The 27936-nt window shown below is 33.0% G+C and overlaps 2 protein-coding genes across 4 annotated transcripts in view; one reads left to right on the top strand and one right to left on the bottom strand.

Annotated features, from left to right (window-relative positions):
- Positions 1-1694: 1694 nt before the first annotated feature.
- On the bottom strand, positions 1695-16916 carry LOC124353026 (cyclin-J). 3 transcript variants are annotated; one of them, XM_046802816.1, is made up of 6 exons: positions 16793-16916; positions 12148-12264; positions 11294-11465; positions 8563-8841; positions 4995-5154; positions 1695-2204 (listed from the first exon to the last, which is right to left on the bottom strand). In XM_046802816.1, exons 1-6 carry the CDS (start codon positions 16805-16807, stop codon positions 2126-2128), a joined length of 822 nt encoding a protein of 273 aa, XP_046658772.1. In that variant the 5' UTR covers positions 16808-16916; the 3' UTR covers positions 1695-2125. The 3 variants fall into 3 exon arrangements, with proteins under 3 accessions (XP_046658772.1, XP_046658773.1, XP_046658774.1); XM_046802817.1 differs by having other exon boundaries at positions 16681-16874; XM_046802818.1 differs by lacking the exon at positions 16793-16916 and adding an exon at positions 14877-15096.
- A 6063-nt stretch (positions 16917-22979) lies between these two features.
- The window catches only part of LOC124353025 (actin-interacting protein 1), a 37372-nt gene continuing 32415 nt past the window's right edge, over positions 22980-27936 (top strand). The window contains exon 1 of the mRNA XM_046802815.1: positions 22980-23142. Coding sequence (XP_046658771.1) covers positions 23127-23142 — 16 coding nt within the window. The 5' untranslated portion in view covers positions 22980-23126. The remainder of the gene's footprint in view (positions 23143-27936) is intronic.

Genomic DNA, 27936 nt, shown 5'->3' with positions numbered 1-27936 from the left:
AAGAAAAACAAGGAGATAAATATTAGTTTGTACAGGCCTATTAATTTTTATTCCTAATGAACTACTCAAAGTAATATACTGGGAGCCCCGTACCTCTGGACAAAGGTATACCACATTATTGCTTAGGTCCAGACAAACACATTTCACCATACGAACATGGGGCTCTGATGCTTAGTTTCCAATCTGACTGTCTGTATGTGTTTTTTTATCAAAAAATAATATATTAAAACTAATAGAGTATACCAAATTTGGCTAAAATGTTTATGATAACAAGGCTAGTTACTGAAAAATTATATCTTTAATATTTTCAAACTGGCAGCTAATAGAATTTTTTTAAATTTTGTTGCACAGAATATGCACAGTTGGTGCTGAACATGGTAATGCAATGCGTGAGCTCATGGTTCCTAGAATGTTGGTTAACACTAATGACCGAAAAGGTTGAGTTGCTTCTGTTCATGCAGATAAGAATTCCTACAGCCATCAAACTCCAAGTTGGAAGAGTTTAAATACTTACAAAGCCTGCAGTGAAGTATCTTGTGTGTACCTCGATACCAAGCTTTTATTTTGGGAGTTTATCTGGTAGTTATCAGAAAAAGCTACAAAGGTAACAGCAACGTTGAGCAGACTTATGGCAAATATTGAGGGTCTGACCACAGGGCAAAGGCTACTCTTGATGTTGATTACAGCCTCCATCCTACTCTCTAAATGTGAGGTTTGGGCTGACATTATAAGAAAAAGAAAGTATTGAAAGAGAATGGCTTCTGTTCCGGACAGTGTCTGAACCAGTGGTTCAAATTATCGCAAATGTAATGCTCATCGATTTAAAGGCGCAAGAACGTAAGTATATTTTTTACAGTAAGAAAGAGCTCGGAGTTGAAGAAGCAGAGCGAGTTGCAAAAGTTGTGAGCAATGCTGAGTTGGCAAGTTCGCTGGGATGCTGAAACCTGCGGAAGTTGGATGAAAAAGTTGATCGGTAACATCAAAGAGTGGATGGAGACAGCACGACAAGGTGGGCTTCTTCTTCACTCAGTTCTTGTTGGGCCACAGTTATTTTGGATTGTGCCTGCACAGGATGGAGAAACGGGAGTTCCCTGCTTGCATTTTTGGAGATTCACCTCGGGATGATGGGGAACATACCTTCCTTTGGTTCAGACGATGAACAGAAGAATGAAGAGAGCTGACTATGCAGTTGCAGGAAGAAGATCTCTGATATCATTAGAGTTATGCTCCCAGGACAGGAATGCTGGGCAAATACGTGGAGAAAATCCTAAGGGGGAAAAAGATGACTCTAGATCGTAAATAACTAATCTAGGTAAAAAGAAAATCATATGAGAGTTTATACGGCTCTAACAAAAGGCCTGGCCCGAAGTATTGGGAACAACATTTCAAGGCTGGTCCAAGAAGAGGAGGGGTTTTTTTTTGTGGGTATGCCTTCAGGAATATCCTGATGGAGAGCCCCACACTTGTTTGCTTGGTAAGGTCAAGCGTTCATGCAGTCACGCATTTTTATACCTCCTCTGAAAAAAAGATTTAATGCTTAGCCCATCTTGTATTATACCTACCACATGCCACTGTATCAGTTAATGTGTCCAGATGGGGTTATACAAATGTGGGTGGGGGATTGATATTATATCTCCTCCATACAGATAAAAAAAATCACATAGGAAACATTGAGTTCATTAACAATAAATAAATTTGTGTTTTATGTCCTTTAATTACAAACTCTTAATTATACTTACTTATAAATTTTAACAAAGACACTGCAACAAAGATTGATCACTAGAGATTATCATCTTAAGGCTCACCACAAGATAAGCTTTTGCTCACCTAATAACGTGCAACTTTAACAAACTAAAAAACAACTTTGGCTACAGAACAATAAAAAATAATGTTTCAAACTACTTAGATCTAATCGTAAATCAAACTGACTAATTTTAAAATAATACTATAGTAAGAATTACTTTATAAATATAGTGTACGATATTAAATCACAGATGCATCAGCCTTCAATGTTTACATATCACTTAACAAACAAAAATTAAAAATAAATAACACTTTTTTTAGTCTTAACTACAAAATAACAAAACAGATCAGACTTATAAGACTGGTTTCAACAGTGGCATATTTAAGGAGCATCTGATATATATCCATGATCCGGGGAGTTGACCCACTGCTTCCTGCGCACGTTCTCCTGTTGTATTTTACTGAAACAAGTAATAAATATTGTTACATTAACTGCCCAACAGTAAAACAGTGTTGTGTTTATATTATGCAAATCTGGAGATTAATTGGTACAATCAAAATTATTGTAGCAGAATTTCATTGGCGTGTAAATTATAACTATCACCTAAGTGAAAAAAATGTATATAATACTAATACGTAATACACTTTTTGCTGCCTGTTTTAAGTAGAAACACATTTTGGGCTGAAAGAGTTCTTCAGGTTAGAGCAGGTAATTTATACAGAGAACCAGCTAAAAACTTTTAGGGTCTCAAAAGGGTTTTACAGGGAAGTACCCAAAAGAATCCAGAATAGCATTGCCGTGGATGGAGCTTGTGTAATACACATTTCTGCCGCCAGGCGTATAAGGCGCAGCTAATAGCCAGTTCAGTGCCATCTGTTTTTGTCAATCTGGCTTGTTCCGTTCATCTGTAGTGATTGTTTATGCTAGTGCTGTTTTGTTCTTGTTTAGTTTTTTATGATGAAATTTTTTTTCAACTCGGTAAAAATGCTGCTGAAACTGTTTTAATGTTAAAAACAGCTTATCAAGATGACGCTATAGGAAAAAACCCAAGTGTACCCATAGTTTCTTCGTTTTAAAAATGGCAACATGTCGATTGATGACAAACCTCGTTTTGGACATCCATCGACTGCCCAAACCAACGAAAATATTGAAAAAAATTCAACAGCTTGTGCTCATAGACCATCTGATCCAATTGATCTGATTGATCAAATGTCAGAGATTAGTGGGTTATATTGTAGCCCTGTTCAGCGAATTTTAACAGAAGATTTTGTAATGAAAAGAGTTGCTGCCAAGTTTGTTCCTTGGGTTCTGATGATTAAAAGGGACATCAAGTTGAAACATATAGTGTTTTGAAAGAACACCTTGAAATTGATCAAGATTTTCTGTCAAATTACTGGTAATGAATCATGGTACGATGGTTATGACTCAGAAACAAAGAAACAGTCAACCCAATGGTAGACGTCATCGTCACCCCGTCCAAAAAATGTTGCTAATTTGCTTTTCTGATGCCAAGAGCTTAGTTCATTCAGAGTTTGATCCCCCAGGTCAGACCAACAATCAAACCATTTACTTGGAAGTTTTAAGAATATTGCGCAACAGTGTTTGCCAAAAAAGACCAGGTTTGTAGCAGACAAGAGACTGGTTTTTCCTCCACGACAATGCATTTGCACACACACTGTCTGTCCTTGTTAGACAGTTTTTGGCTAAAAATGGCCCCACACACTTTACTCGCCTGACCTGGCACCTTGCGAATTTTTCTTATTTTACATGCATGAAAAGGGGCATGAGAGGACACCGATTTGACAACATCGAAGAGGTCAAGAAAAAACCGAGGTAGGAGCTATCAGCTATTTCTAAAGATGAGTACAACAAATGTTTCAAACGGTGGAAACACCAGTGGTACAAATGTATTAGTTGTAATGAAGAATAATTTGAATGGGATAAGGTTTTTTTTTGTAAAATATTTGAAAATATATAGCTTTTAAAAAATAATTCCGGTTTCTTTTGGGTACCCTCTCGTACACCTACAGGAACAGATGAAAACTGTAATTAACCATAGGTACATCAAGATTAGTGGTTAAGGAGACTGATGGGTAGGAGGTGCAGTGGGCGAGGGGATTAATTGTTTTGACCTACATCAAACAAGAGATGGTAGCATAACTCAACTAGTTGAATGCACAGGTCGGTGTAGTTTATAGTATCTATTGGTTAAAGTGCCATTTCAGTTGTTTACTTTTAATTAAGCATACTCAAGCTGATTAACCCTAATACTGGCAAACATTGAAAATCAACGTTTATGCATTATGCACTTTTAGTCTTTTATACAGTATAAAATAATGTTGGCCAGTAATGTTTTGAATTATTCAAAAGCCTATTAATTCAACAATAAATAGCTTCAATCATATGATCGATTACACAAATAATTCTCCTCTAATCGATATTAGAATCTGAATTTATTTTGGCTTCATAGTTGAATCGGCTAACAATGACTGTCACATGTCCATTGTCTTGTTTATGTCTCATTTTCATGATACCATCTAAATCTAATTGGTGATTTAGGTTATCATGTTGTTCCATTCTTTTAGTTTAGAAACAATTTTCAATTTAAGTGATATGAAGAACAACATCAGGTCTTATGAGCATCATTTTATTCTTGTTTTGCAAGTGTTTACTGACCAATAATACTGCATTGCGCTTGTTAGTTTATTTGAAATTCTGGCTGTTTCTTTGAAGGATCTAACGTGCATTGTTATATAAATATTACAATCATCAAATATACACAAAGTTTTCACACAAACTAAATCAAACTTTGCAGATGTCGGCTATTTCCAAATTTGACTAGCTTTGAAGTTACAATGTTTACGAGGCATGGTCCTTCCCTATTTCAATGTTTTATGTATAATATATAACATTATTTTTTCAGTTCAACATTACAAAAAATGACTGGATGGTATAGTCCGATGTTAACTGTTCCCCATTACACCCTGCAGTAACACTGCTGCCAGTTTTACATATTGTATGAACAACTACTGATCCGTATCAACATCTGGGAACAGCTGACGGTAAGCAGCTATATGGCAACACTGCCTCACTGTCATCGGACTGTTCTGGTGCAAGCTACTCTAATAACATTTATCAATATCTAGCTACATTTCCACAGAGAACGATAAAGATCTACAATACGAGATAAACATGTCTTGGATTTTGTATAAATTTAAATATAAAATAGTACAAGATGTCCACCACTGACCACATCAGTAGGTTGGTGCAGAAGTTGAGGCTGTCCTCCTTGTAGCCGGTAACCTCAGCGAGAACAGGAGTCCATGCTGGGGACAAGCTCAGACGTTTCCGAGTCACCAGGATGCAAGCTGCCGCCACCTTTGATGGTGGATGCTGCAGGAATCTCACTTCTGCCAACAAATGTCCATTCTCTGTAACTTAATTCTTTGAATGCTGTGAACCTATAGCCAGCTATTCATACCGTTACACAAAGTTTCAAGTTTCAGACACGGTTTCTATAATTGATCATACTTGTTACAAATCTTACTAGACAGTTGAACGAATACAAAGATTTGTGTTACTTATGTCATCTATTAATCACACATAATTTTGCTTCCTTCATCCAGTCTCTATTCTTTCCTTTGATCCAAGTGATTTGTTTGTTCATCTGTCTACTATTGTACTTTGTTTAACACGTTTAGATTTGGCTAACCAACAAAATGAAGATGAGCTATTTTTATGTAAATAATAACTCTTTTAAGGGAAAGTCAGATGAAGATGACCCTCAATCTTTCATTTGCACCATAAGAGATTATATCACACTATTCAGGTAACTGACAGACATAAACAGAATAGTGACTGCTAAAGTTGCAAGGAACATTTTCTGGAAGTTGATATATAAACAATCCAGTGGCTATACAGAAACAAACAATATTATTATAAAGTTTTACATTCAAGTGCAATTACAACTATAAACAATTAGGACAGAGTTAGAATTAAATTCAGTTAAAAGAAAGGAAAAACAGCAAAATCCATTTATCAGCATAGACGATTTATCCCTAACACAAACATTACTGCTAAAGTAATTATCAGCAAAACCAGTGTATCTCAAACATCAATTTACAACAGACAAAATAGAGCTAACTACCAATGCAGTTGGTGAATACCAAATAACATTTTGTACTGGCAAAACACTTTGGCACTTTTGAACTTGAGAACACTTTTAAAAGAAATAGCACTTTTAAGAAGGTTTTAACGAATCAATCAGCACTTTCATGGATTAAAACAGAAGTGCAAGATTATCAATTATAAAAATGTTTTTATAGATTCCACGGGGAACAAACACTACAGGGGGAAATACATGTAAAAATAATTCAATCTTCTAAAACTCAAAGAACATTCACCATATGAACATTATATTAACAGTTTACTCACATGATTTTTAATGACTATTTGATTACAAAAAAAATCAACATTTATTACAACTATGTAATATCGGTAATATGCTCTTCAATTTCAACAACATATAATATTAATATTTTCATCAACTACTTCTGAATAGTGTGAGTATTTGAGGAGAAGCTTAATATTTTACCACTGTATTTACAATAAAACTTTCATTGAATATACTAAATACCATATATGTAAATGAAACTATTAATTGTAAGAGGATTAATAATTTTGTACATATACTATATATATATATTTTTAACCTTTAAAACACATTTTCGTTACTTTTAATTATTTACTAACTAACTTTAACATACTTTACCTAAAATATGACAAGGTTTTTAAATAAATAAAATAATCAAAAACATTATGAGTAATGTATTTTATGATTTTGCTGGAAATTTACTCAAACTCCTTGCTTCCTAGGAAATTCTACTATTTTTATTCACTGTACAAAAAATAACTTTATAATTAACTACAAATAATACTGTGCAATAAGTTGGAAAATAATCCGAATAGCCTTCATCTTGACGTTCTTCATTCTCACACAAATTTTGAATTGGCATACGGTTTTTTAGCATGGGAAATAATTACATCTTCCATGCAATTTTTCACACTCCAATATGATCAATCTCACAACTAAACAAAAATAAACAACGCATCTAACCTTGCATGTTGGCTGACAAACGAAAACAATGACAACACTTCCGACTAAACTGGTGGACTACACATACCACGTAACCAGCACGAGACTTGGCACTCAGTCCCCTAGTGTCTACTCCAATAGGTAACTCACACCCAAAGCTTGACACCTTAGACTATATGACCACCAAAAGATAGTAGTATGTCTGGTTCTAGGGACTTGATGCTCTTGCTCTTAGGGTTTAAGGTTACAGTAGTACAACAATCTGACTGCGAAGTCCAGATTTCTTTGGCCACATACGCATATGGCAGGCCTCACATAAGACATTAGATGTTTATTTAACAATTTTGTTGTTATATGGATTGTACATCAGGAAAAGTCATAATAAATAATATTAATAAAATTATTGTCGAATAGAGTTGTCATTACAATTTGAGATATATGAATGATCTACCTCATTTTACTATATCCATTATTACAGGTGTAGTTGTTTTAAAACATTCCTCCAAGCAGTAAAATGCATAGTTTGCAAGGTATCTTTTTTCTTTTTATGAAATAATTTATTAAATACTACATTTGTTGTCAATTTACGAGATAGTTTGTTGATTATTTTGCATGTCATTTAGAAAGTCGATTGTTCCAGTTTACTAGAGGAATAAAGATTGTAAGAAACAAAGTTATGTCTTGTTTTATAGGAGCTCTAACCATTATTTATAAAAGATCTTTATAAAAGATATTAATCATATAGCTCTTTTTGTATGATAAAAATTTTGTAATTTTGTGCACTATAAACCACAGTTAATATTTTGAAAACTAGAGAAATATACTGTTCTTATGATGTGATGTCCAATGATACACAATTAACCAGAACCTATGCATAAAGTAAACTGAATTTAATTTTGCCAACAAGATTATCAGGAAATAATGGAATTTAAAGGCTGAACCATCATACAGATACCAGTTCTACATAAAAATATCCAGCTATACATGACTGAGAGGCTGAGGTCATTGGGCCAGAGTTTACATAATCAGATACAACTCATAGAACTTATAGTAAGAGACACATCAATGTAAGCCTGGCTGTTTGGGCAGTTAAGGCAGCCCACTTCCTCCCTCAACTTGCATCGTTTCCACATTGTCATATCAGCTGATTCTCAGTATGAGACAATGTGATGACATCTAGCTTTTTCCCGGTTGTTTACATCTGTTTTGTTCTTCGGCGTTAGATTATTCTTTATGTTTTTATTTTATGCTCACGTTATGTGTCGAAGTGTAAACACGTGTTAATTTAAATTGTGAAGGTAAAGGATTCAGGAAGACGGATGAGAGGTAAAGATAAGCAGTAACAATTGTTCGATTGTTGTATTTAATTGATACAGTTGGCAACATCACGCCACAACTCTAGCTTGCACTGATATGTCTCATACTATAATATAACACAAAACTGTATATTGACTTATTGTTATAAAAAAAATGAATTGAATACTAAACATTACCCATCACTAACAACTATTGTACTTCAGAACTTTATAAACAGTCCATAGAAATTATACCTTGTTACCAATAATGGTACATGTCAACAGTTAGCTCCTACAGAACGTTTGATTCAATAAAACAATTAACCATAGATTATTTTTATTTACAAGATGAACAAAATAATATCATCATAAATTCTACAGCACTTTTGCTCAATAACACACCAAACGGGATCTAAAACATAAATTACCTTTTAAACAGATATCCAACAGCTCTGCAACCATGTTGCAAGCAATGTCAGCCAAACGGCGGAAGGAGAATTTCACAGACTTGAGGTCATGAGGCATGATGGTGACCATGGTGTAATACTCGGCAAAGTGTGCGATCGTTGGTTGAGTCAGCCCGAAGTCCAAAAACTTGAGTACCATCACCTCCACACTTATGAAATCCTTACTAGAATAGCGGTACCCATCGTATTTGTTCAGTTCTGAGATTTTTGGAATCTTCGAATCCAGCTCTTCAAATTTAGCTAAAATTTCATATTCCAGTTATTACATTTTAATTATCATTTATTCTATAAATATTAATTTTACCATAAAACAATTATAAATAGCGTGACTCATTTAAAAATTTTTTTGTTTTTGGACAATTAATATCTCAAAAAAGTGGTTCATCCAAAAATAAATCTCATTGTACAATTTTGGTCAACCAGGTCCATTACAAGCTTCAAATTCTATCCTGTATTTAAATTGAATTAAAAGAAAAGATAATTAAGCTATTTTACTACCTCATCCATTGAAATTAGTGGATATTTTGGTCAAATACTTGAAAACCTAATTGAACAACCTTTTCCTTACCTAATACCAGCAAACCCTATGGCACTAGGAAGACAAGATGAATTATGATATTTGGGAGGAGGGGGATGGGCAAGTTTTTTCTTAGATCTCAAAACAATACCTTTACAAAACCTCGAATTGCTTTTTATAGTTTGATTAGGTTTCCAATTTCATTCTTTATTTAATATTGGTTGCCAAAATTGCCTGACTTCAGAAGAAGTATGACTTAACTGAGTTGTTCCACTAACTTATGTATAAGGGCTCAGATAAGGAACTAAAAACTTGGAAAACACTTGGATAATGTGCATCATCCAAAAAAACATTTATGTGACTAATGTATTTCTCCAAAAAAATTTACAACTGATTTTTTACATTTACAACATACAAACAACAAACACTTTTTCCACACTTCAATTCTTTACGCTTATTTTGTAAACTAACCAACCCAACATGTAGTGAGATAAGTTTTGAAATCACACCTATTTGGAAAAGCCTTAAATGTAGATTTATTTTTTATTAAATGTTATTCTCTTGTTACACATGTGTTTATACATTTTTTATTTGAATGCCATAAACTAAGGAAAAGTTCAAATTTTCTCCTGTAACTTTGTAGAATGCCTAATTATTGCCCTGAATTTCTCACATAATTATGGCTTACAACATGGGCTACTTCAGTGTTAATCTTTTACTCAATTTTTGCTCGATGTGTACTGAAAGGGTAACTATTGAAATATTTTTGTTTTAAGTCATTATTTCTGGCATTTCATACTAAAACATTAACCCTAGACTTCATACATGCTAAATCACTTAGATTGGGTGTGGTTTTTGTGTATGTTGCAAGCCTTTTGTAAACAATCCGTACAAAATACTAAACCTGTTTTATATATACATTATAGCACGTCATTTTTTTTCATCATTCTAGAAACAGTTACCATGATTTATAAATGTTATGTTTTACTATATGTTATCATGAGAAGAGATTTCAAAATGATATTTTTATAAAGTTTACCAAACTCACTACCTACCTGTACACACTGTAGTTTAGAACTTCCTGAATACAATGGTATAAATATCACCCATATATCTTGTCAATAAATAGTACTTCTAATAAAAAATACTAAATCGCATTAATGTGCTTCCGCACAACACACAGCTTTTTCTAAGCGCATGAATGATGAGCTTCACACACTTCTAGGGTTAAACAGGTGGGTAGTAGTTTTGCTGATACAAGCCATTATGTAAGTGTGCTTACACTTTACGTATGAAATACCTTTATGATTGACACTTTTATAGGTATTATCAGTTAGCAAAAACATGTTGTAAAATCAGCCACTCTAGTATACAGGATGCGATTATAAACACTCAGATAATCTTATAACATCGATATAATGTATATGTTACTGTCCTGTGTCCTCAGTGGACTGTCTGAAATTAGAATAAACACTAAACAAGAATAGAGTACATTGTGTCAGCTTCTTTCTTATTGGAATAGATTACTAAATTTAAAAAAATATATATTAAAAAATGCTCCTATAATCATTCAATTTTATTTCTGTGAGGCCTTTCGTTTTCAAAGAAAACATCATCAGTCCCACATAACTGAAATACAAGTGGTTAAAGTAACAATACAAACAATTTAGTATTTAAATAAAAACACATGTCACTAAAATATGAGGAGATTTGTCATTAAAATTATATCCTAGTCATTGTCGTTAGACATTGTATTCTAGAAGAGTTCTGGGCAGTCTAGGTTAGATTTTTATCTAGTTTCAATTGAGTTTTCATGAAATAACTTATGTAACCATTAGTCAGTTTTTACGAAAACATGTTCCACACGCTACTCATCCCATGTAAAAGATGATAACACAAAACATAGGTTGTATAATTGTATAATAATAAAGTACAAAAAGGTTGTATAATCAAAATCGCAAGTCATAAAAAACTTGGTTTTGAAGTAACAGGATTAAAAAATTCTGAAAATATGAGAAACCTCTGGAGAGAACTCTTCATAAATATATATCACAAACAAAATCATAACTAGGAACTAGAATTAAAATTCAACAAGAACATTTATAGTTTTATAAACATTTTTAAACACAATTCAATCATACTTGAGTTAGTAATTAAAACAAATATTTCACAAACCTGCCAACATCAGACAAACAAGAGCGACAAACCCAAGTCGATCTTTGGAAATTGAATGGTTATCCATAAAGGTATCAAGTATGTAAACAGCTAGATGTATAGTTCTGTATGACACTTTCAGTTTTTCAGATATATTTTTAAGCCATCCGACCAAGTGACTTCGAAGTTGGAGCTGAAACAATCAACAAAACTGTTTCTAAGTTGAAATCATCAAAGTAATTTAGAGTTTTGCCAACATGACCAATCTTTGGCTAATTTCACATTCTTCAAAGTACTGAAGACAATTTTTACACACAAAGTTGTTGCTGAGAAGATTTGAAAGTAATGTATTACTTTCAAAGCTCCTCAAAATAGACATACACAAATATGCATATTTGTACTTATGTATACAAATATAAATATTTTGCACATCAGGCCTTTGCAGTGAAAGCAACCACTTCTCTTAGAGAATACACATTGTGCTGCTATCAACATAACAACCACAGGTTAGTAGTTGAAATGTTTACTATTTTTGTTTCACCATTTTTTGAAACTATTTTCTTTCCACAAATATATCAATTTGTAACTATTTTCTTTCCACAAATATATCAATTTGTATGTCATGATGAATGGTTTAAATTTTACTGGGAAATCATCACACAGTAGTAGGACTCACATATGTCACTCGCTGTGGATTAGTATCATCAACAGATACATCAAAATTTCAACACCAACATCGTGAAGATATCTACTCAGTCAATGTGCTAATTAAAAACTGAGACATGTTAAGATGAAATTCTGAGTTATCTGTACATTTATTACAACTTATTTGGATACATCTTAAAGAACTTGTAAAATATGAAAAAAATCATTACCTGAGGTGAATTGAACAAAAATTGCTTCCTCTGCCTTTCTTTATACTTCCAGTGAAGTTCGATCTCTCTGGCATAATTGGCAAAGATACTTGAAGCAGTTCTACTTGATGTTGTCATCTAAACAGTGCACAATTAAAACTTATAATTCAATACAAATTATGAGAATATACCTTACAATATACTTTTTCTTAGCCTGTATTGTACAAATTGTGGTGAGTACTTGGACTAATTTCCATATACAGTACGAACCAAGAATCCTCTACCTCGTACAGTAAGTTATTACCATTACCAATTTAGCTTTTTTAATTTCCCCATTGCAAGATATCAGTGCAGGCTTCAGTAACGCATTCAACGCCATCCCACCCTTTTGGCAAAAAAAGAAAACATCCCTTGAAATAATACCTCACATAAGATGAGCACTTGTTCTTTTGATATTTATAACACTTATGTATGTATTTACCTATTTATATAAATTAATAACTAATAGTATATAGGGACAGATCGACCCCCTTTTAGCCAAGATTGCTGACATCGCTCAGTTTTGGAAGGCAGAAAACAGGAACCAATTGTCACAATAACATACGATTTTCACAGGAAGTCAAATAAAGTCTGTTGTTTCTAATAACTTAGTTGTTGTAGGTCTTCAGTAAAAAATATCTTCCAAATATAGTGGCCTTCGGATAATATCAATAAAATATCCTTGGTTCCTTAACACGTTCAATGCGGTTGCGGTAGATCTACTGCACGGCTGCCTCGCGCCAGGCGCGCATGACGTAGATCTACTGCACAGCGCCATTGTTTTAGAAACCCAGTCAGTGTGCTCTCAGCACTCGTCGTGTATGGTTGTCCGTTTTGCAGCAGCGAACGTGTTAAAGACGAATTATAACAGCTTTATTTTCTAATATTTACAAACATGTTTAATTATTATCAAACGCTTAACATATTTTAGTTTTCATAGAAAATTATAAATTTATTTATAATAATTCTCCTGGCTAGACATTCTGTGACCATTAAACACTATATTTTTTAGAAGTCCATGATCGGTCTATATTAATGGTATAATCTTTGTTGAGTTCAACAATACAATAGAATTTTGGGTGCAGCTACATTTCACCTACCACTTAATGCAGCATCTGAAATCTGACACTGTTACAGACTTCACTGCTGGAATATCAAGTCCACATCCATCTGAAGAGATCTAAAAAAAAAGTGGAGACGAAGAAGCTCTAAATGAATATTTTGAATGTTTTGACATCAGAGACACCCTGACTACAAAATCAAGTGTAATCTAGATGAAGACATGTTCTATCCAGACAATATCAGTGAAACACACTCACATATAGCCCTTAAAATGTCCGTAAATAAATATGTTATTTTTCATATAATAATTTTTCTATGTTTTTTTTGGGGGGGAATAAACATGCCACACCTCTGTGATGCTTCACTTTTTATATGCTATATGCAGGACCACAGTTAAAACAGTTACATTGCTTAAATCTGGTTCTTGGATCTGAGAGAGGCAGCCAGAAGTCCCGATGCCCATGCTCTGGTCAGCATGAGCGTCTATGGATTCCATCCACTTGAGGTCAGAAGACAAGTCTCTGATATCACGTTCCCCTATAAAGTTCTCAACTCGTAGTGACCTGTCCCCTCTGTTGGAGCTAATCTGATTTCGTGTCTCCCTTACCACTAGATCTCACCACTTATTTATATTGGAACATCATGACCGTATCTATCTCTAGTTCAACTCCGTTCTGAGAATTTTTCGACAAGGCAGCAAGGACAATAGCGCTACAGTAGATTTCTTCTTTGATGGAATAAATGTTGTAAGGAACCCAACAAGGATCACTTCTGGCTGGTTTATACCTTCCAGTTGAACCCACCACTGGGCACAGCAAAAACCGATGTGTCACTTAAATCTGAGCAACCTTATGGATGTCCAGGAGCGGCACATCACTAACCGCAAATGTCGAGATTCTGGGGTTTATGGGCAATTCGATAGGTCTATTCTACTGTGGGAGATGACTGTTGGAGTTGGTGGGGTTTGTTCCCTAACCTCAAAGGTTCTTGCTAGCCTCAACAAGAGTATGCCACTCTCTCCCTACTTTGATTGGAGAGGCTGGTTCAGAGCTGGCCTCCCTTTCTTCCATGGAGACATGACTATGAAATGTAGTGCCCTAATTCTTCCTCATGGATCTTCATAGGAGGCGGCCCTACTCCCTAACCTTACCCATCCTGAATATCCTGTCACTCCGGAAGCAGCGTAAAGGTTCTTATATTACATTATTTAAGGTATTTAATTTACATTATTATTTGTACTAAGGTAGCTCATTACTTGATTTTTAGTTGTTTTTGTCTCTAGGCATCTTTGTTGTTAACATTATCAAAATAGTAGTACGGTGAGAATGTAAATAAATTCATACCACGAGAAAATCAAGGTCACCTAGAGTATTTCTGGTCTTTTTCAATATCAATTAACACAACTAGTTAATTACTAATAAATTATTATACAGTGCTGGCCAAATTATTAGACTAAAGCATATTTTTTTGTTTTAACTTCTCAATTTTTACTAAATAAATTTTAATTTCATGTTGGTATATGTTAACTTCTCAATTTTTACTAAATAAATTTTAATTTCATGTTGGTATATGTTAAAGTATATACCCTCATTTGTGTGTTACTTTACAATAGTACTGAATCCTGTTACTGAATCCTGAGAGTACTGTACCTTGTTCTAATCATCATCAGTGAACCGAATGCCTTTGGCCCATTCCAATCTCTTCTTAGCCATTGCTGGTGTTATTTTTTGTTTTTTGTAGGCCTGCATGCTTGAAGACCTTGTCCATTCAAGGTTCTTCTGATGGTCCTGGGCGAAACATTTGTGCCATAATCTCTTAACTGGTCACTAAGAACCTTGCTGGTCATTTTTCTACTGACTAGTGTCATGTTTTTCAACTTTCTGGCCATCCTTGGACTAAACGCTTTCTTCCGGCCACATTTTCCGATACGGCTGGATTTATAAATACCACTGATATCAAGTGTTTTCTTTATCCTACTAACTGACTTCTGTAAAATACTTAGTCTGTGTGCTATTTCAGTATGTAATGTTGTTCTTCCAAAAGAACCTTGGCCACAGCACATTTCCTTGATGAAAGGTCCTCTTTTTACCCATTTCCTGATAATTTTATAAATAGCCAATAAGGAAGTAAAAAAGTGGTTTCATACACTCACAAATGACCTTAAACTTACTTTAATCATAACAGAACACACTAATAGAAAGATCTACTGAACCTAAAACATGTTAACCACATGAAAAATTAACTGTAACCTGATTGTGGTTATGGAGTTGGTATATTTGTAAAGGCAGATGATAAACAAAACAGGCAGTGTTGCCACCTGCCAACATAAAATTACAAAATTTTCTGCTAATACTATTCTAAAGTAACACACGAATGAGGGTATATACTTTAACATATACCAACATGAAATTAAATTAAATTTTTTAGTAAACATTGAGAAGAAAAAAACAAAAAATGTGCTTTAGTCTAATAATTTGGCCAGCACTGTACTTTTATATCTACTTAAAAAAAACTGTCTTCGTCTAAAATACAGGCTATCCAGATCCTATATGTACAGCAGTCCTTTTTTATTACTGAAGTGTAAAAAACATAGTAAGTTATCATCTAATATGATGATTTTATTGAGTAATCAGCCAAAATAGCAACAACTGAATGTAAAATCATTAGTTTGAATTTTGCCACATAAAAGTACATACCTTTGCCGCAGTGGGTGAATGTATTAAACTTAAATGAATGATCACCAGTATTGTTAAAAATTAACTTTATTTTTTTGAAAAATAAGTTTAGAACTACAGTAAATAACACATGTAAGTTACATCCCCAATGTACTTGCGTCAATTACTCAATACCATACAAATGACTATCTTGTTTTAATTAATTTGGAATGATATTGCTACTCAATATTAAAGAGTATTTTAAAAAAATGCTCAAATGAATCACCACCATCATGATCATTACGTTGTAGGGCTAACCAATTTAAACATTGTACAATGTTTACAAATACATTTTGAGACCAAAATGGCATATTCATTTCTATCGTTCTTACCTATACAGTACATACTTATATGATTTTACTTTACTGAATTAATTTTAAACATTATTCTTTTGGTAGGCTAAATAGAAACAGCTGGCAATGATTAATTATGGATATCTATATATAAAATGTTTTTGTATTCGATAGTTTAGATATTCATAATCATAATTATAATTGACTTGATATTGTTGGTGGCCGCTTATTATACTGCAGCCTTAGTATTATGTCACCAACAATTATTGTTAAATAAATACATCAAACAATAGATGCCATTGTATAAAAGGTAATGTTCTGACTAAATAGACACCTTTGAAATCCCAATCTACGGATTGTCAATGGTAACAAAAAAAGTTGTAGTCTAGTAGAGGACAGACATACTATTTATAAAAGTATAGTCTAATGTTAGATCAATCTATTACCTGTATATATAGAACTTCCAGGTAATTTTCCAAAATCTTGTAAACACGCCTTCTGCAACTATATTCACTTCTTTGTTAAAATATCTATATTATAACTGTAAAGAACAAATACCTGCATAAAACTCATTCCCCGGCTCCCGGTACATATTTTAAACTTTTCAAGTTTATGTTTGTTTGCTTATCTTATCAATAATTGCCAACTGCAGCTGTCAGTGTGTCAGTTATTTTCTCTTCAACTATGGATTGATTGGTAACCATGAAGCCTTGTTAGATTGTACTGAAAACAATATTTACAACAATCGGTTTAGATTTTGTGAAAGGCTGGTGAACTGTGCGATGTTTACACTTTTGGATAAGGTGTTTAATGCTATGGATAAAGGGAAATCTGCCTCAGGAGTGTTTTTTGAAGTGAAAACTTCTTTAGGCGCGTTGAGCGTTTTGGTAGAGGGTAAAATCCTCGGTTCGCGTCACCGACATGCTAATGATACTAACCTGCATGAAAAAGTCAGTCTCGCTGTGTTTTTTAACCGTAGACTTGGCCGCGGACTACTAACCTGCATGAAAAAGTCAGTCTCGCTGTGTTAAAACTGTCCTGGCGGAGTATGAAAACAGACTGCGAAAATCAGTGACCTTTACGGCTTCCTCTCGCGATTTAAAAGTGAAGCCAATGTCGTACAATTCTGTAAGATGCGTCAAATTAAAGCTCTTAATATTGGCAATCTATTGGTTACATTTTTAAATATTAAAAAAATTTTGAAATAATTTTGATTATTGTTTACATTTTACATAGCGTTTACAATGACAAGAAAAAAGTAGTAAGCGAGGATTTTTTTTATTTTTTTGTCAGACAAAATTTGTCAGCGAGAAAGTTGTGTGAAAATAGATGAATATTTTTTTTGTAATTTATCATTTTTTTATTGGAAGTTTAGTTTAGCCTGTAGTAGCGTATGAAGTGATGAGTGAACGTTTCTGCCGGAACTGTAGTTGGCGCATTGGCTCACTGATACCGTATTAACTCAATAAATTAATTTATTGTGCAATAAAAATACCTTTACGAAAGAACCAAGTTAATTTAACTAATTTATTAGTTTTAAAAATATTGTGGGTTTAATTGTTATTGCAATTATATACTTTATCCGTAGCAATAACTGTATTATTTACAACGGTGTTCAACTCACTGTTGTTCACTCGGTGTTTACTCACTTGTATTCTATGTTTAACTAACTATTAATATTGAGCAATTACAACATATTTTTATACAGATAAATGAATAATGAAAACAACGAATATATTTTTAAACATTTTTAATATTTGTACGAATATTTGTATTTAAAATTTAGCATTATTCATTTTAATTATGTTTTTAATATTTAACCTCTTCATCATGAAATGAGTATTATTACGGTATAAGATTTATCTTACTAGCGTGGTAAAATAGATTTCTAGTTATTTGATAATATTTTTTCGTGATTTTAAAATTGGAAAATTAAAAACGCGTCACATTTACAATTACAGAAGTACTGCTACTATAACGTATTGTTAATTACTCTCAACTTAATAGTTCCGTTTTCACTTCTATCGGCAGTCCCACGACTGCTACTGTTTTTTTTTATCTACAAAAGGCATTTGTTATTGTTTCCCATGATCTTCTAATAGACAAACTTGAAAGCATCATTGGAGTACAAGGTGCAGCAAAGAAATGTATTTCATTATATTTCAGGGAACGCGGGCAAGTGTTGAGATGTATTCCGTTCATAGTTTTACTTTAAGGCGATATGCTGATGTGAAAACAATGAAGGCGGAAGTCCCACAAGGTTCCATTCTCGGACCTCTTTTGTTCATGTTGTATACCAATGGCATAAGATCTTTGGGTCAATGACGTGGGGTTTTTTATCAACACAACGTTAAGTTTCTGGATATGTCGACATGAATTTGAATGTTCCCCCAAATATAAACAATGTAGCACATAAGATGTGTTTTAGAATTTTTGTGCTACGTAGACTTGCAAACTTCACAAACACTTCCGTTCTTCTTACAGCGTACTATGCTCTGATTTTCCTATACTTGACTTACGCTATGGCATCCTGGAGATCAGAAATAACTAACTCTAAGTGTATTTTTATTTTTAACAAAAGAAGGCATTGCGAATTATTGTTGGAATTCGTCTAAGAGAGGCCTTGCAAATCTTTTTTTTAAGAAGTTTAAAATCCTAACATTCCCTTAAGTTTATATATTTTACACATTAATTTTTTTTACACAACCATAGTATTTTTCAATTTTTTATTCCACATCTAAATACAGTAATATAAATAAAAATATCCCTTTTCAACACTACATTTTTGTAGCAAGTGACTACTTCTTTGCCGGTGTGTTTTGCAAGGGGAAAACTTTGGTTTTGTGTCACGAAACATCAAGCATGTTTATATTTTCTACATGCTTTCAGAGAAAAATGACAGCAATACCGAGACGTAAACATAACGTTGATATAAACTATTTGATCTGAACTAACATACCATTTAAAACATGTTCTACTAAAAATACTATCAGTCAACAACTAGGCAATGATAATGTTGTCTGTAATCAGCTCTGACAAAGCGTATATATTATTATTATTTGGATTCACAGATATACAATATTTGTTTATTCCTTTTTCAGCTAATAACTGTGATGGAGGAAAACGAAGACAATTATTCCGATACATCCACGAAACAAAATAAAAAAGTGGCAATGAAAGCTCTGTAACAACGAAGCAGAATTTGTAATTTACAACAGGCAGAAAACAGAAGTAAGAGTAAATGAAAATACTACTCATGAAGTGATTGGCTAAATTACGTTCAAAAGAACTGTCAAGACAACGTTCGCAAAGATAAAAATAAAAATTTAATAATTATGAAACTTTCTTTTTCAAGATATATTTTTACAGTTGTTGTAAGAAGTAGTCACATCTGTCGTTAAATCACGCGACTGTCTTACTTTTTTTAAATCACACTTCTTATAATGCCATAATATTATTCAACTCAATAACCGACGTTTTAATAACACTTTTAGATCTAGATAGTTTTAGAAGAGAGCTTAAGGTATATTTATTAAACAATGTTTGTATTCTGTACAGAGCTATATTATGTGCCATGTTAGTTATTAATAAATTAAATATTATGTTAGAATGGTTATTTTGGCTCCAACCAATGCATTCATTTATGTTTCATGACAATAAAGAGTATTTGACTTTACTTTAACCTTGACCTTGGAAGTTGGACGTGCACTGTATACTGTATATACAACTCTGTTATTGGCTAAATTTAAAAGAACAATTTTTTATTCTTGCAAACTAAAATGATTCAAAATTTATATAAGAGAGTGTTTGATGGCTGTATTCGAGTTTTTCTCTGTAACCTGTACTCTAGTTAATATTATTTATGTACTAAACGATTGGCGTTATGTTCTTGCTAATTTAAAACATTAGTGAAAGGAAGAAAAAATATATATTTGTTAATTGTTCCATTCAACTCATATGCAACATACAGTACTTCTAGGAACATTTTATTCAATGGTACCTTAATATTGAATTTATCAACTATCACTCTCTTTTCAAAAGTATTTTGATTTCATAGAAAAAAAACATTTATTTATTTGTTTTAGCGGAAACTTTTTTCAATATTTTTGTTGTTTAAATATGGGAAGAATGGCACTTACAATGGTTTTACCTTTTAAACTGCAACTCTAAAAATAAAAAAAATTATGGTTGCCTGTAAAGTCGGTTTTACGGGCGAAGATTTTACGTGACAACGTCTTTTTCTCGGTAGAATATTTATTGATATGAATATTATTAAATTGCACAATAGGAACAAGGAATTGAATGAAAATAAGAATTGCACAAATTTTAACTATAGAAATATATTTTGTTTACTAAAACATTGTACATAATTTGAAATTAATTAAAATCTGTTATTGTAAATGGTAAAGTTGAATAAAACATTTACTAAAATTGGAATTTGAAATTCTTGCTAAACACAGTTAAATTCTAACTCCGTGCGTGGTGATTGGTCGGTTTAGTTCGTTTGTTTGGTCGCACTGTTATGACAGGTTAGAGGTTATAATTTGTTATTTTAAATGTTTGACTAGCAATACGCGCTGTTTCTTCTCAATCGACTGAATTACGATTGATTGCAGAGTGATTTAAACTAATAATTTACTTAACACTATCAACATTTGTCAATAGTATGACATAACCTATAAACTCAGTTTCTCAACTTTTGTGTCAATCTAACAATTAATCAATCAATCATAGTTTACGATAATGAAATATCAGTGTACAATTATTTACCTTTATTGTTGTAGTTGTTGTAAATGACGAATCTAAGCACTCCACATTTTCACGAATAAACATAGTTATCTGCTTTATCCCGTGCGGCGGACCCACAGTTATCTGCTTTATCCCGTGCGGCGGACCCACAGTTATCTGCTTTATCCCGTGCGGCGGACCCACAGTTATCTGCTTTATCCCGTGCGGATCCCGTGCGGCGGACCCACTGGACGGGCATCGTAACGTTACCGGGCGTTACACTTTTTCATGAGTGACTCCGAGCCGCAACCTAATTTAAGACGTTGTCACGTCAAAAACATTAATCTGTACAATACATTAACTGCAAAACAGGCTTTACCAAATCTGTACTCTCATCAAGTGGCGATAAACGAAAAACATCCCACGTAATAGTAATTATCTGGAAACATAAAAATAGCTGAGATTATGATCATGAGTACTTATGATAACTGACTTCATGTAAATGCAACCCAGCTCACAAATACATGTTTTCGTTTACCACTAGGAGTCGTAAAGTTTGAAGATTGCAATATTCTTAATAGACATGTGGTGTAGCAGATATTCTCACCCATCATCAGATCTCTACCCGTAAAACATGGATCATTCTGTTGATCTGCTTACTTCCTAGTATTTGCTACGGTGTTTTTAATTATTTAACAGCTATTTTAAAGAACAACAAACTGTGGTTTTTGAGTATTGATTACAACTAAACTTGTAATAATACTTTTAAATTCGCAAACAGTTTTTAAGTAACGTATTGGATAAAAAAAAACGTTTGAACAAATTAAATAGATTTTTATAAGAGCTTTTTTTAAAATTAAAAGTGCGTTTAAACTTTTCAAATCCGCACTAATTTACATAAAAAATTGTTTCAGAAGTAAAAATTGAAATTGATTTTTTAAATAAGACATGTCTGTTAATCGGCAACAAATACAGGGAAAGGTGCGTTAAGAAATCTGCAACACTATTACGTATACATTGAAGTGTAAAATTATAATCAAATCTCATACAAAAGAAATGATTGAAAACATAAAGGCAAACAATACAAAAATATAAAGCCACTACAACTTTCGTTCACAACCCTCTTCGAATGGTGGCCCTGCGACTAATATATATCCCCCATTAATTATTGTATACATTCAACTCAATTTAAATCTTTAATGTTGAAATAAGCAGTATTAGTAGATAATAGAATGCGCTAAGAAGGATGTTTAAAATTGAGATTTTAGGTCATATATTGTATATAAGCTATTAGGTTTATACTTTGAGAGTTGTCTTTTTCAATTACTAAATATATACAACTTATACTTACACACAAACACACACACATTTATATAGTGTATAATATATAATACAACGGCATGTCTACGCATCATCTCTCTGAAATAGAACACATCGAGTTTAGAGAAGCCGGGGAGCTGTTAAATTCTATACTAGGCGGGTTATAAAAGAATCACTTTTAGAGAACAGTCGGAGAAACTAGCTGGATAAACAAGCTTTCTGCATACCGGTAAAATTAAAAAATAGATTGACACAATAACACGCCAAACTTCCTAAAGGAAACCGAATACTGTATTTTAACTTAGTCGGTGTTCTCAATGTCCATGCATATAAAGCGTATGCATTGATTATCAATACTACTAAATTAAAAATAAATTTTCTTCTTTGAGGAGGATGAATGTTGAGAAGAATTACGTATTAGTCAGTACTACAATAAGATATTAACGTATTTTTAATTTTTCTTCTTTTGAAATGTGCAATAACTACAAATAACAGCTTAAAAAAGTATTAGCATGTTAATAAGTAAGCCGATTGTGTAAATTAATATTATCACTGATAAGATAATTATTGTTGGGGTTGCAACACAATCATAGACTTATAAATTTTAAAAGTAAACGTTAGCTGTCGGGAATAAAGTGTGAATATTTTCCTAGTATGATCAATGACTTAGCACAAAAAGAAATTCTATTCCTCTCCTTATTTGGCAGTGTTCGTCTGTTCTCTCTTCGTGTTCGCGTTAGTGTGTTCTGTTTGAGATTGACTTGAAGTGGTCGGCGACTGTGTTTGTACTGATTGTACTGAGTGGGCGTAGGTCTGACTCCAGAATCAAGTAGAGAAATTCATCATGTCTTATTCGAACCGTAAGTATATTTTCACAATTTTTTCTGAGTTTAATTCTACTTTTACATTTTACTTCCCGTGTGTTTGACCAAACCTATATCAAATGGTGATGGGGCACACTAATTGACTAAGACCTGCTTGTTCTAGGTGGTTAGTGAACCGGCACCAGTTATCATTTTAGTATGACATAAGTATAGTAAGAAATCTTTATTTCCTGTAGCAATTATCTTGATCACGTTATAAGTATTTGAGTTTGTTGTAAAGAGATGCAAGTTATTGGCAAGAAATTTTATCTTGGCCTAAATGAAAAGAAATTAGAAGATAATATTTATTTTACTCATATTAAATTACCTAAAATCATCGAAAACAACTTTAAAAAATTTCCTATAGGCCTAGTAGTATACTTAAATTTTTGTAAATAGTTTTAGTCTTCAACATAGTAGGCTATTTTGTATAAAACTAAGTAACTGGCCTCTTTGATTTAGGCTATATCCCAAATGGTCTATTAATCAAAGAAATTGAGGTTCTGTGTGGAGAGAATAATGAATTAAGGAGAGGTAGCCACAAGAACAGGGAATAACTAAAGCTATCAACAATAAGACCTCAAATTTTAATCTGTTATAGTATACAAGGTAGTGAAGAATAGTTACACCGATTTTGGACATGTTAGAGAAAGGATTAGCTGGCTGGATAGGTCTGCTGATCGAATGGCAGCGTATTTGTGCAAAAAAAAAAAAACTGGTGCGTGTCCTAATATTTACTAATGCTTACCATTCTTGGGTTATTAATTTACTGTTATTTACCTGAAACACTTTGTAACCATTTTTAGAAATTCTGAGCAATTACTTGGTCAACTTCAATTTATTTAATATTTTAGTATACTGTACTACCATCAGATAGTCTTGAGAAAGTACATCATCAATGAAACATTAAAATTAAGTCAGTAGAAAAGACATATTGCTGAGCGATAAAGTTCAAAGTCCACGTGTTGTCACTGGCATGATGGAAACAGTCAAATCAGTCTTGTGCGTGATGGCGAGTCTAATACCTATTATGGAAGGATAAAGGTGTAAATTTATCCTTACCTCAGTTAATTCAAATCTGCCTGTAGAATATTGAGATTCTCACGAATAAAGACAGTTAATATAAAATACAGAGGTGTCCTAAATTTCCAGTAGCATTATGTGGGTTAATTAATTGATGCAGTACTCATTGCTATTGAAGTGCTGACACGGTCTGAGCATGAATTTTGGTACTATCCTGAGGGATGTATTTCTTTTTGTGCCAGTGGTGTAAAGTAAAAATAAGTTGCAAATGTATTTTTTTCTTTCTTTAACCCAATCCGAATGGTGAAAATCCTCAGCGCTTGATACCCAGTGGCAGAAGTTATTTGGAGTGAGTCTGTGGTACATGCAAGATTTTCTCACGGCAGTTCTTTATTGCTCTAATTGAATTCTGAAACATATTTTTATACGGTGTTTGTATATTTATTAGATAAATAGATCTGTACAAATAAATAGGAAACCAAAATATTTTATTCACATTTAAATTATTTGAAACTCTTAAGTGAACCAAACACAAGACTGACCAGTGACTACCATTTACAAACAAAATTACAGTAATGTGACAGAACGTCTGAGCTAATTCTACCAGATGTTTGCTGTTTTACTACGAAAACAACAAAATATCAAACTTGGTTGAGAGCATAGAAATTCTTGGAAATTTCCAGAAATAAATAGTTATCGATAAATGCTGAACAGAAGACACGCAGTGTTTGCCTTTGGTCTGCTGAGTCTGTGCCTTTCGCCTGCAATGGGTTTTATACAGTAAGATTAATTGTTCTATTACAGGAAAAATGACTTCTTCATTGTATATATTTTAAAGTACAATTCTCAGCACACATAAGCGTTTGCTTACATTCCGCTATATTAAAGTCAGTCCCATATTGCTGGCAACATTCCAAAATCATCCATCAAGATGGTAGCTTGAATCAGTTAACATATAATAAATAATAGTTTAAAAAACTAAAAAACACGCTTTTATAGCTAACCAAACTAAAAAATAGAAAATAATTTTTAATTGCAAAGAGTTTATATTATGGTAGTAGAAGGCAAAACAATCATTCATAGTCAATCACCTCAAAATAAAATTATAATAAAATTTAAGTTATTAACAGAATAAATTAATTCAGAGTAAAAAGCGTGGGGTGCTTGATATATTAGATATTTCAATCATTCTATCGGTAATTATCTTTGAGAGGAGACTTATGAAATGTAGTAAAATGCACCCCACGCTTTTTACTCTGAATTAATTTATTCTGTTAATAAATTAAATTTTATTATAATTTTATTTTGAGGTGATTGACTATGAATGATTGTTTTGCCTTCTACTACCATAATATAAACTCTTTGCAATTAAAAATTATTTTCTATTTTTTAGTTTGGTTAGCTATAAAAGCGTGTTTTTTAATTTTTTAAACTATTATTTATTTTTCATTTTTTAGTTTGATTAATCAATTAGTTTCTTGTGGAAATGTGGTATTTGTTACAAATCATTCCGCAATCTCATCATTTCATTTAAAGCTTCACTATTGCATGGGGTATTTCCTGTTAACTTAGAGCAATCAAGTTCTTCAATCCGAATACCGTCTAAAGATCTTACTCGACTAAGTGCTACATAGGCTTGTCCAGCAGCAAACTATCGCGAGCCTAGATCAAGGATGTCGGGTCGGACAGGTTTTTGCCCGCTTGGTGCGTTTCTGTCATCGGTGCCTCATTAAAGGTTCTGTCCTATTAATATTTACCAATGGGGAAATAGCAACCTGCATCGCCTCAATATGACTCCTCGAGCTTGCACTTAAGATGTCGGCTCTGATCCCTGGAGACTCGGAGCTTCGCAGTTCTCTTTAGAATAATTATTGTCTTAAAAATCGAAGGCTGGCATCTAAGCTACGAAGGATCTGTGGTATTTAATAAACGTAATGTTGGCTAGCATATATCATTTATCATTCTTACTGAGCTGTATTAAAACTATTACTTATTTGAGATATACTATTATAAAATGTTACACCCTTAACTAAGTTGAATTTTTCGTATCGTAAATCATTTTATATTTTTATCATATAATTGCTATATTCTGATATATATAATTTCAATAAATATTGAATCGCAAAAAGTACTTGCTCCGCCGGGACTCGAACCCGGATCTCTCACTTGCCGGGTGAATGTGCTACCATTACACCACAGAGCCCTCACTTTTACTATGATATCTATATTACTATATTAAGAGAGTCAGCACATCCGAGAATACCGAGACGAATGGAGACTTAAATGCTGGGTTAGCGCAGATTGATTGGAGACTTGAACGCTGGTTAGCGCAGATCGCGCGCTAGCTCTATCGCAGAGGATCTATATAAGAATTTATTCATCCTGGCGGTCCTTATAAGGATAATGGAAAACTATGATCAAATTATTGCATTGTCATCGGTCCTTGATACGTATGCAAAGTTTCAAATTAATCAGACTTCTGGAAATTGGTGAAAATTGTGCTCAAAGATTCCGTTACATAGATACAGCCGAAGCTAATAAAAGCGTGTTAAAAATTGGAGAGATCTTGTCTTAAATGTGTTCAGCCATCAGTGCACATTATTATTCTAGAGCAGTAATCACTCTAGATTTCAAAAAGATTTAAAAGTTTATTTTATTTTTTTTTATTTATATAAAACAACAAAAAGGCAATGCAAGGGAAAAGGGATAATGATCTAGTGTAAGTTAAAACAGGATAGGGAAAGAATGATAGGATATGTGGGCCTCTCAGTTAACCACCCTGTTTAATTCATTGAACTTCCACATGTAGAGATAGGCAGGCAGCATGGCCTTGGACCACTTTAGTTATTACTTGTAATAATTTTATTTCTATTTTTAAAAGTTTGTAAGGTTGTCACAAAGAGAATCCTGAACAGTTGAGATGTCAGACCCAAAGAACTCGGCTATCTTCAAAATTGCATTTAAAGGAAGCCTTATCTAGTTCCTGGTTTTCTTCTTAATTGATCACCTTTACAGTATAAACCACTAAATATTCCACTTAACTTACTAATTGAGGGTTAAACACACTTTTTATCTCATTTACAAACTGTTAAAACTTAACAAGCTTCAGTGTTGAAAAACAGCTTCTGTACCAGTCCACTTGGATAATGCCACAGATATTGTGTCATGCACAGCGTAATGATTTTGTTAGGAACTTTTACATTAATGGCAATCACTGCCACAGGATAACTGGCTGTAGCTAAATATCCAGGTGTCGACTTCTGGATGAGCATAGGTGTATTTAAGTTGGGGGTTTATTCAAATATGAAAGAAGCAATAGTTTTTGAACATAATCCTGAATTACGATTCCAAGTAAAGCAAGAAACTGTATCATTTATGCTTCCTAAGCTCAAAACTGTTTATTGAATAAAAAAGAGCGTTTCCTGTAATCTTTATTTTTGACATAGGTACTTTTAAGTAGATACTCTAAACTTGGGAAAGTGCATTCTAGGTAGAAAGAATTTTTTAGTGTACTCTTTACAAACTTCAGATACAAAGTTGGACCTCGGTTAAAGATGGACTTGGAGGTTAAACAAGTAGTAAAGGAACACAAATCTCCTGAGAGAACATCTTCATGTTGAAAGTTATTTCTTTAATGTAAAATTTCTGATAAAACAGAGATTGATCTGCTTCAGGGCTGCAAGAACAGAAACCGTTTCATACTGTCTTAGAGGGAACTGAGGAGAATCTAACTGGCAACGTAGAACTGGCAAGATAACACATTCATTT

Source organism: Homalodisca vitripennis, chromosome 1, assembly GCF_021130785.1.
Source record: "Homalodisca vitripennis isolate AUS2020 chromosome 1, UT_GWSS_2.1, whole genome shotgun sequence".
Taxonomy (NCBI): domain Eukaryota; kingdom Metazoa; phylum Arthropoda; class Insecta; order Hemiptera; family Cicadellidae; genus Homalodisca; species Homalodisca vitripennis.
This window is presented reverse-complemented; position numbering and strand designations above follow the sequence as displayed.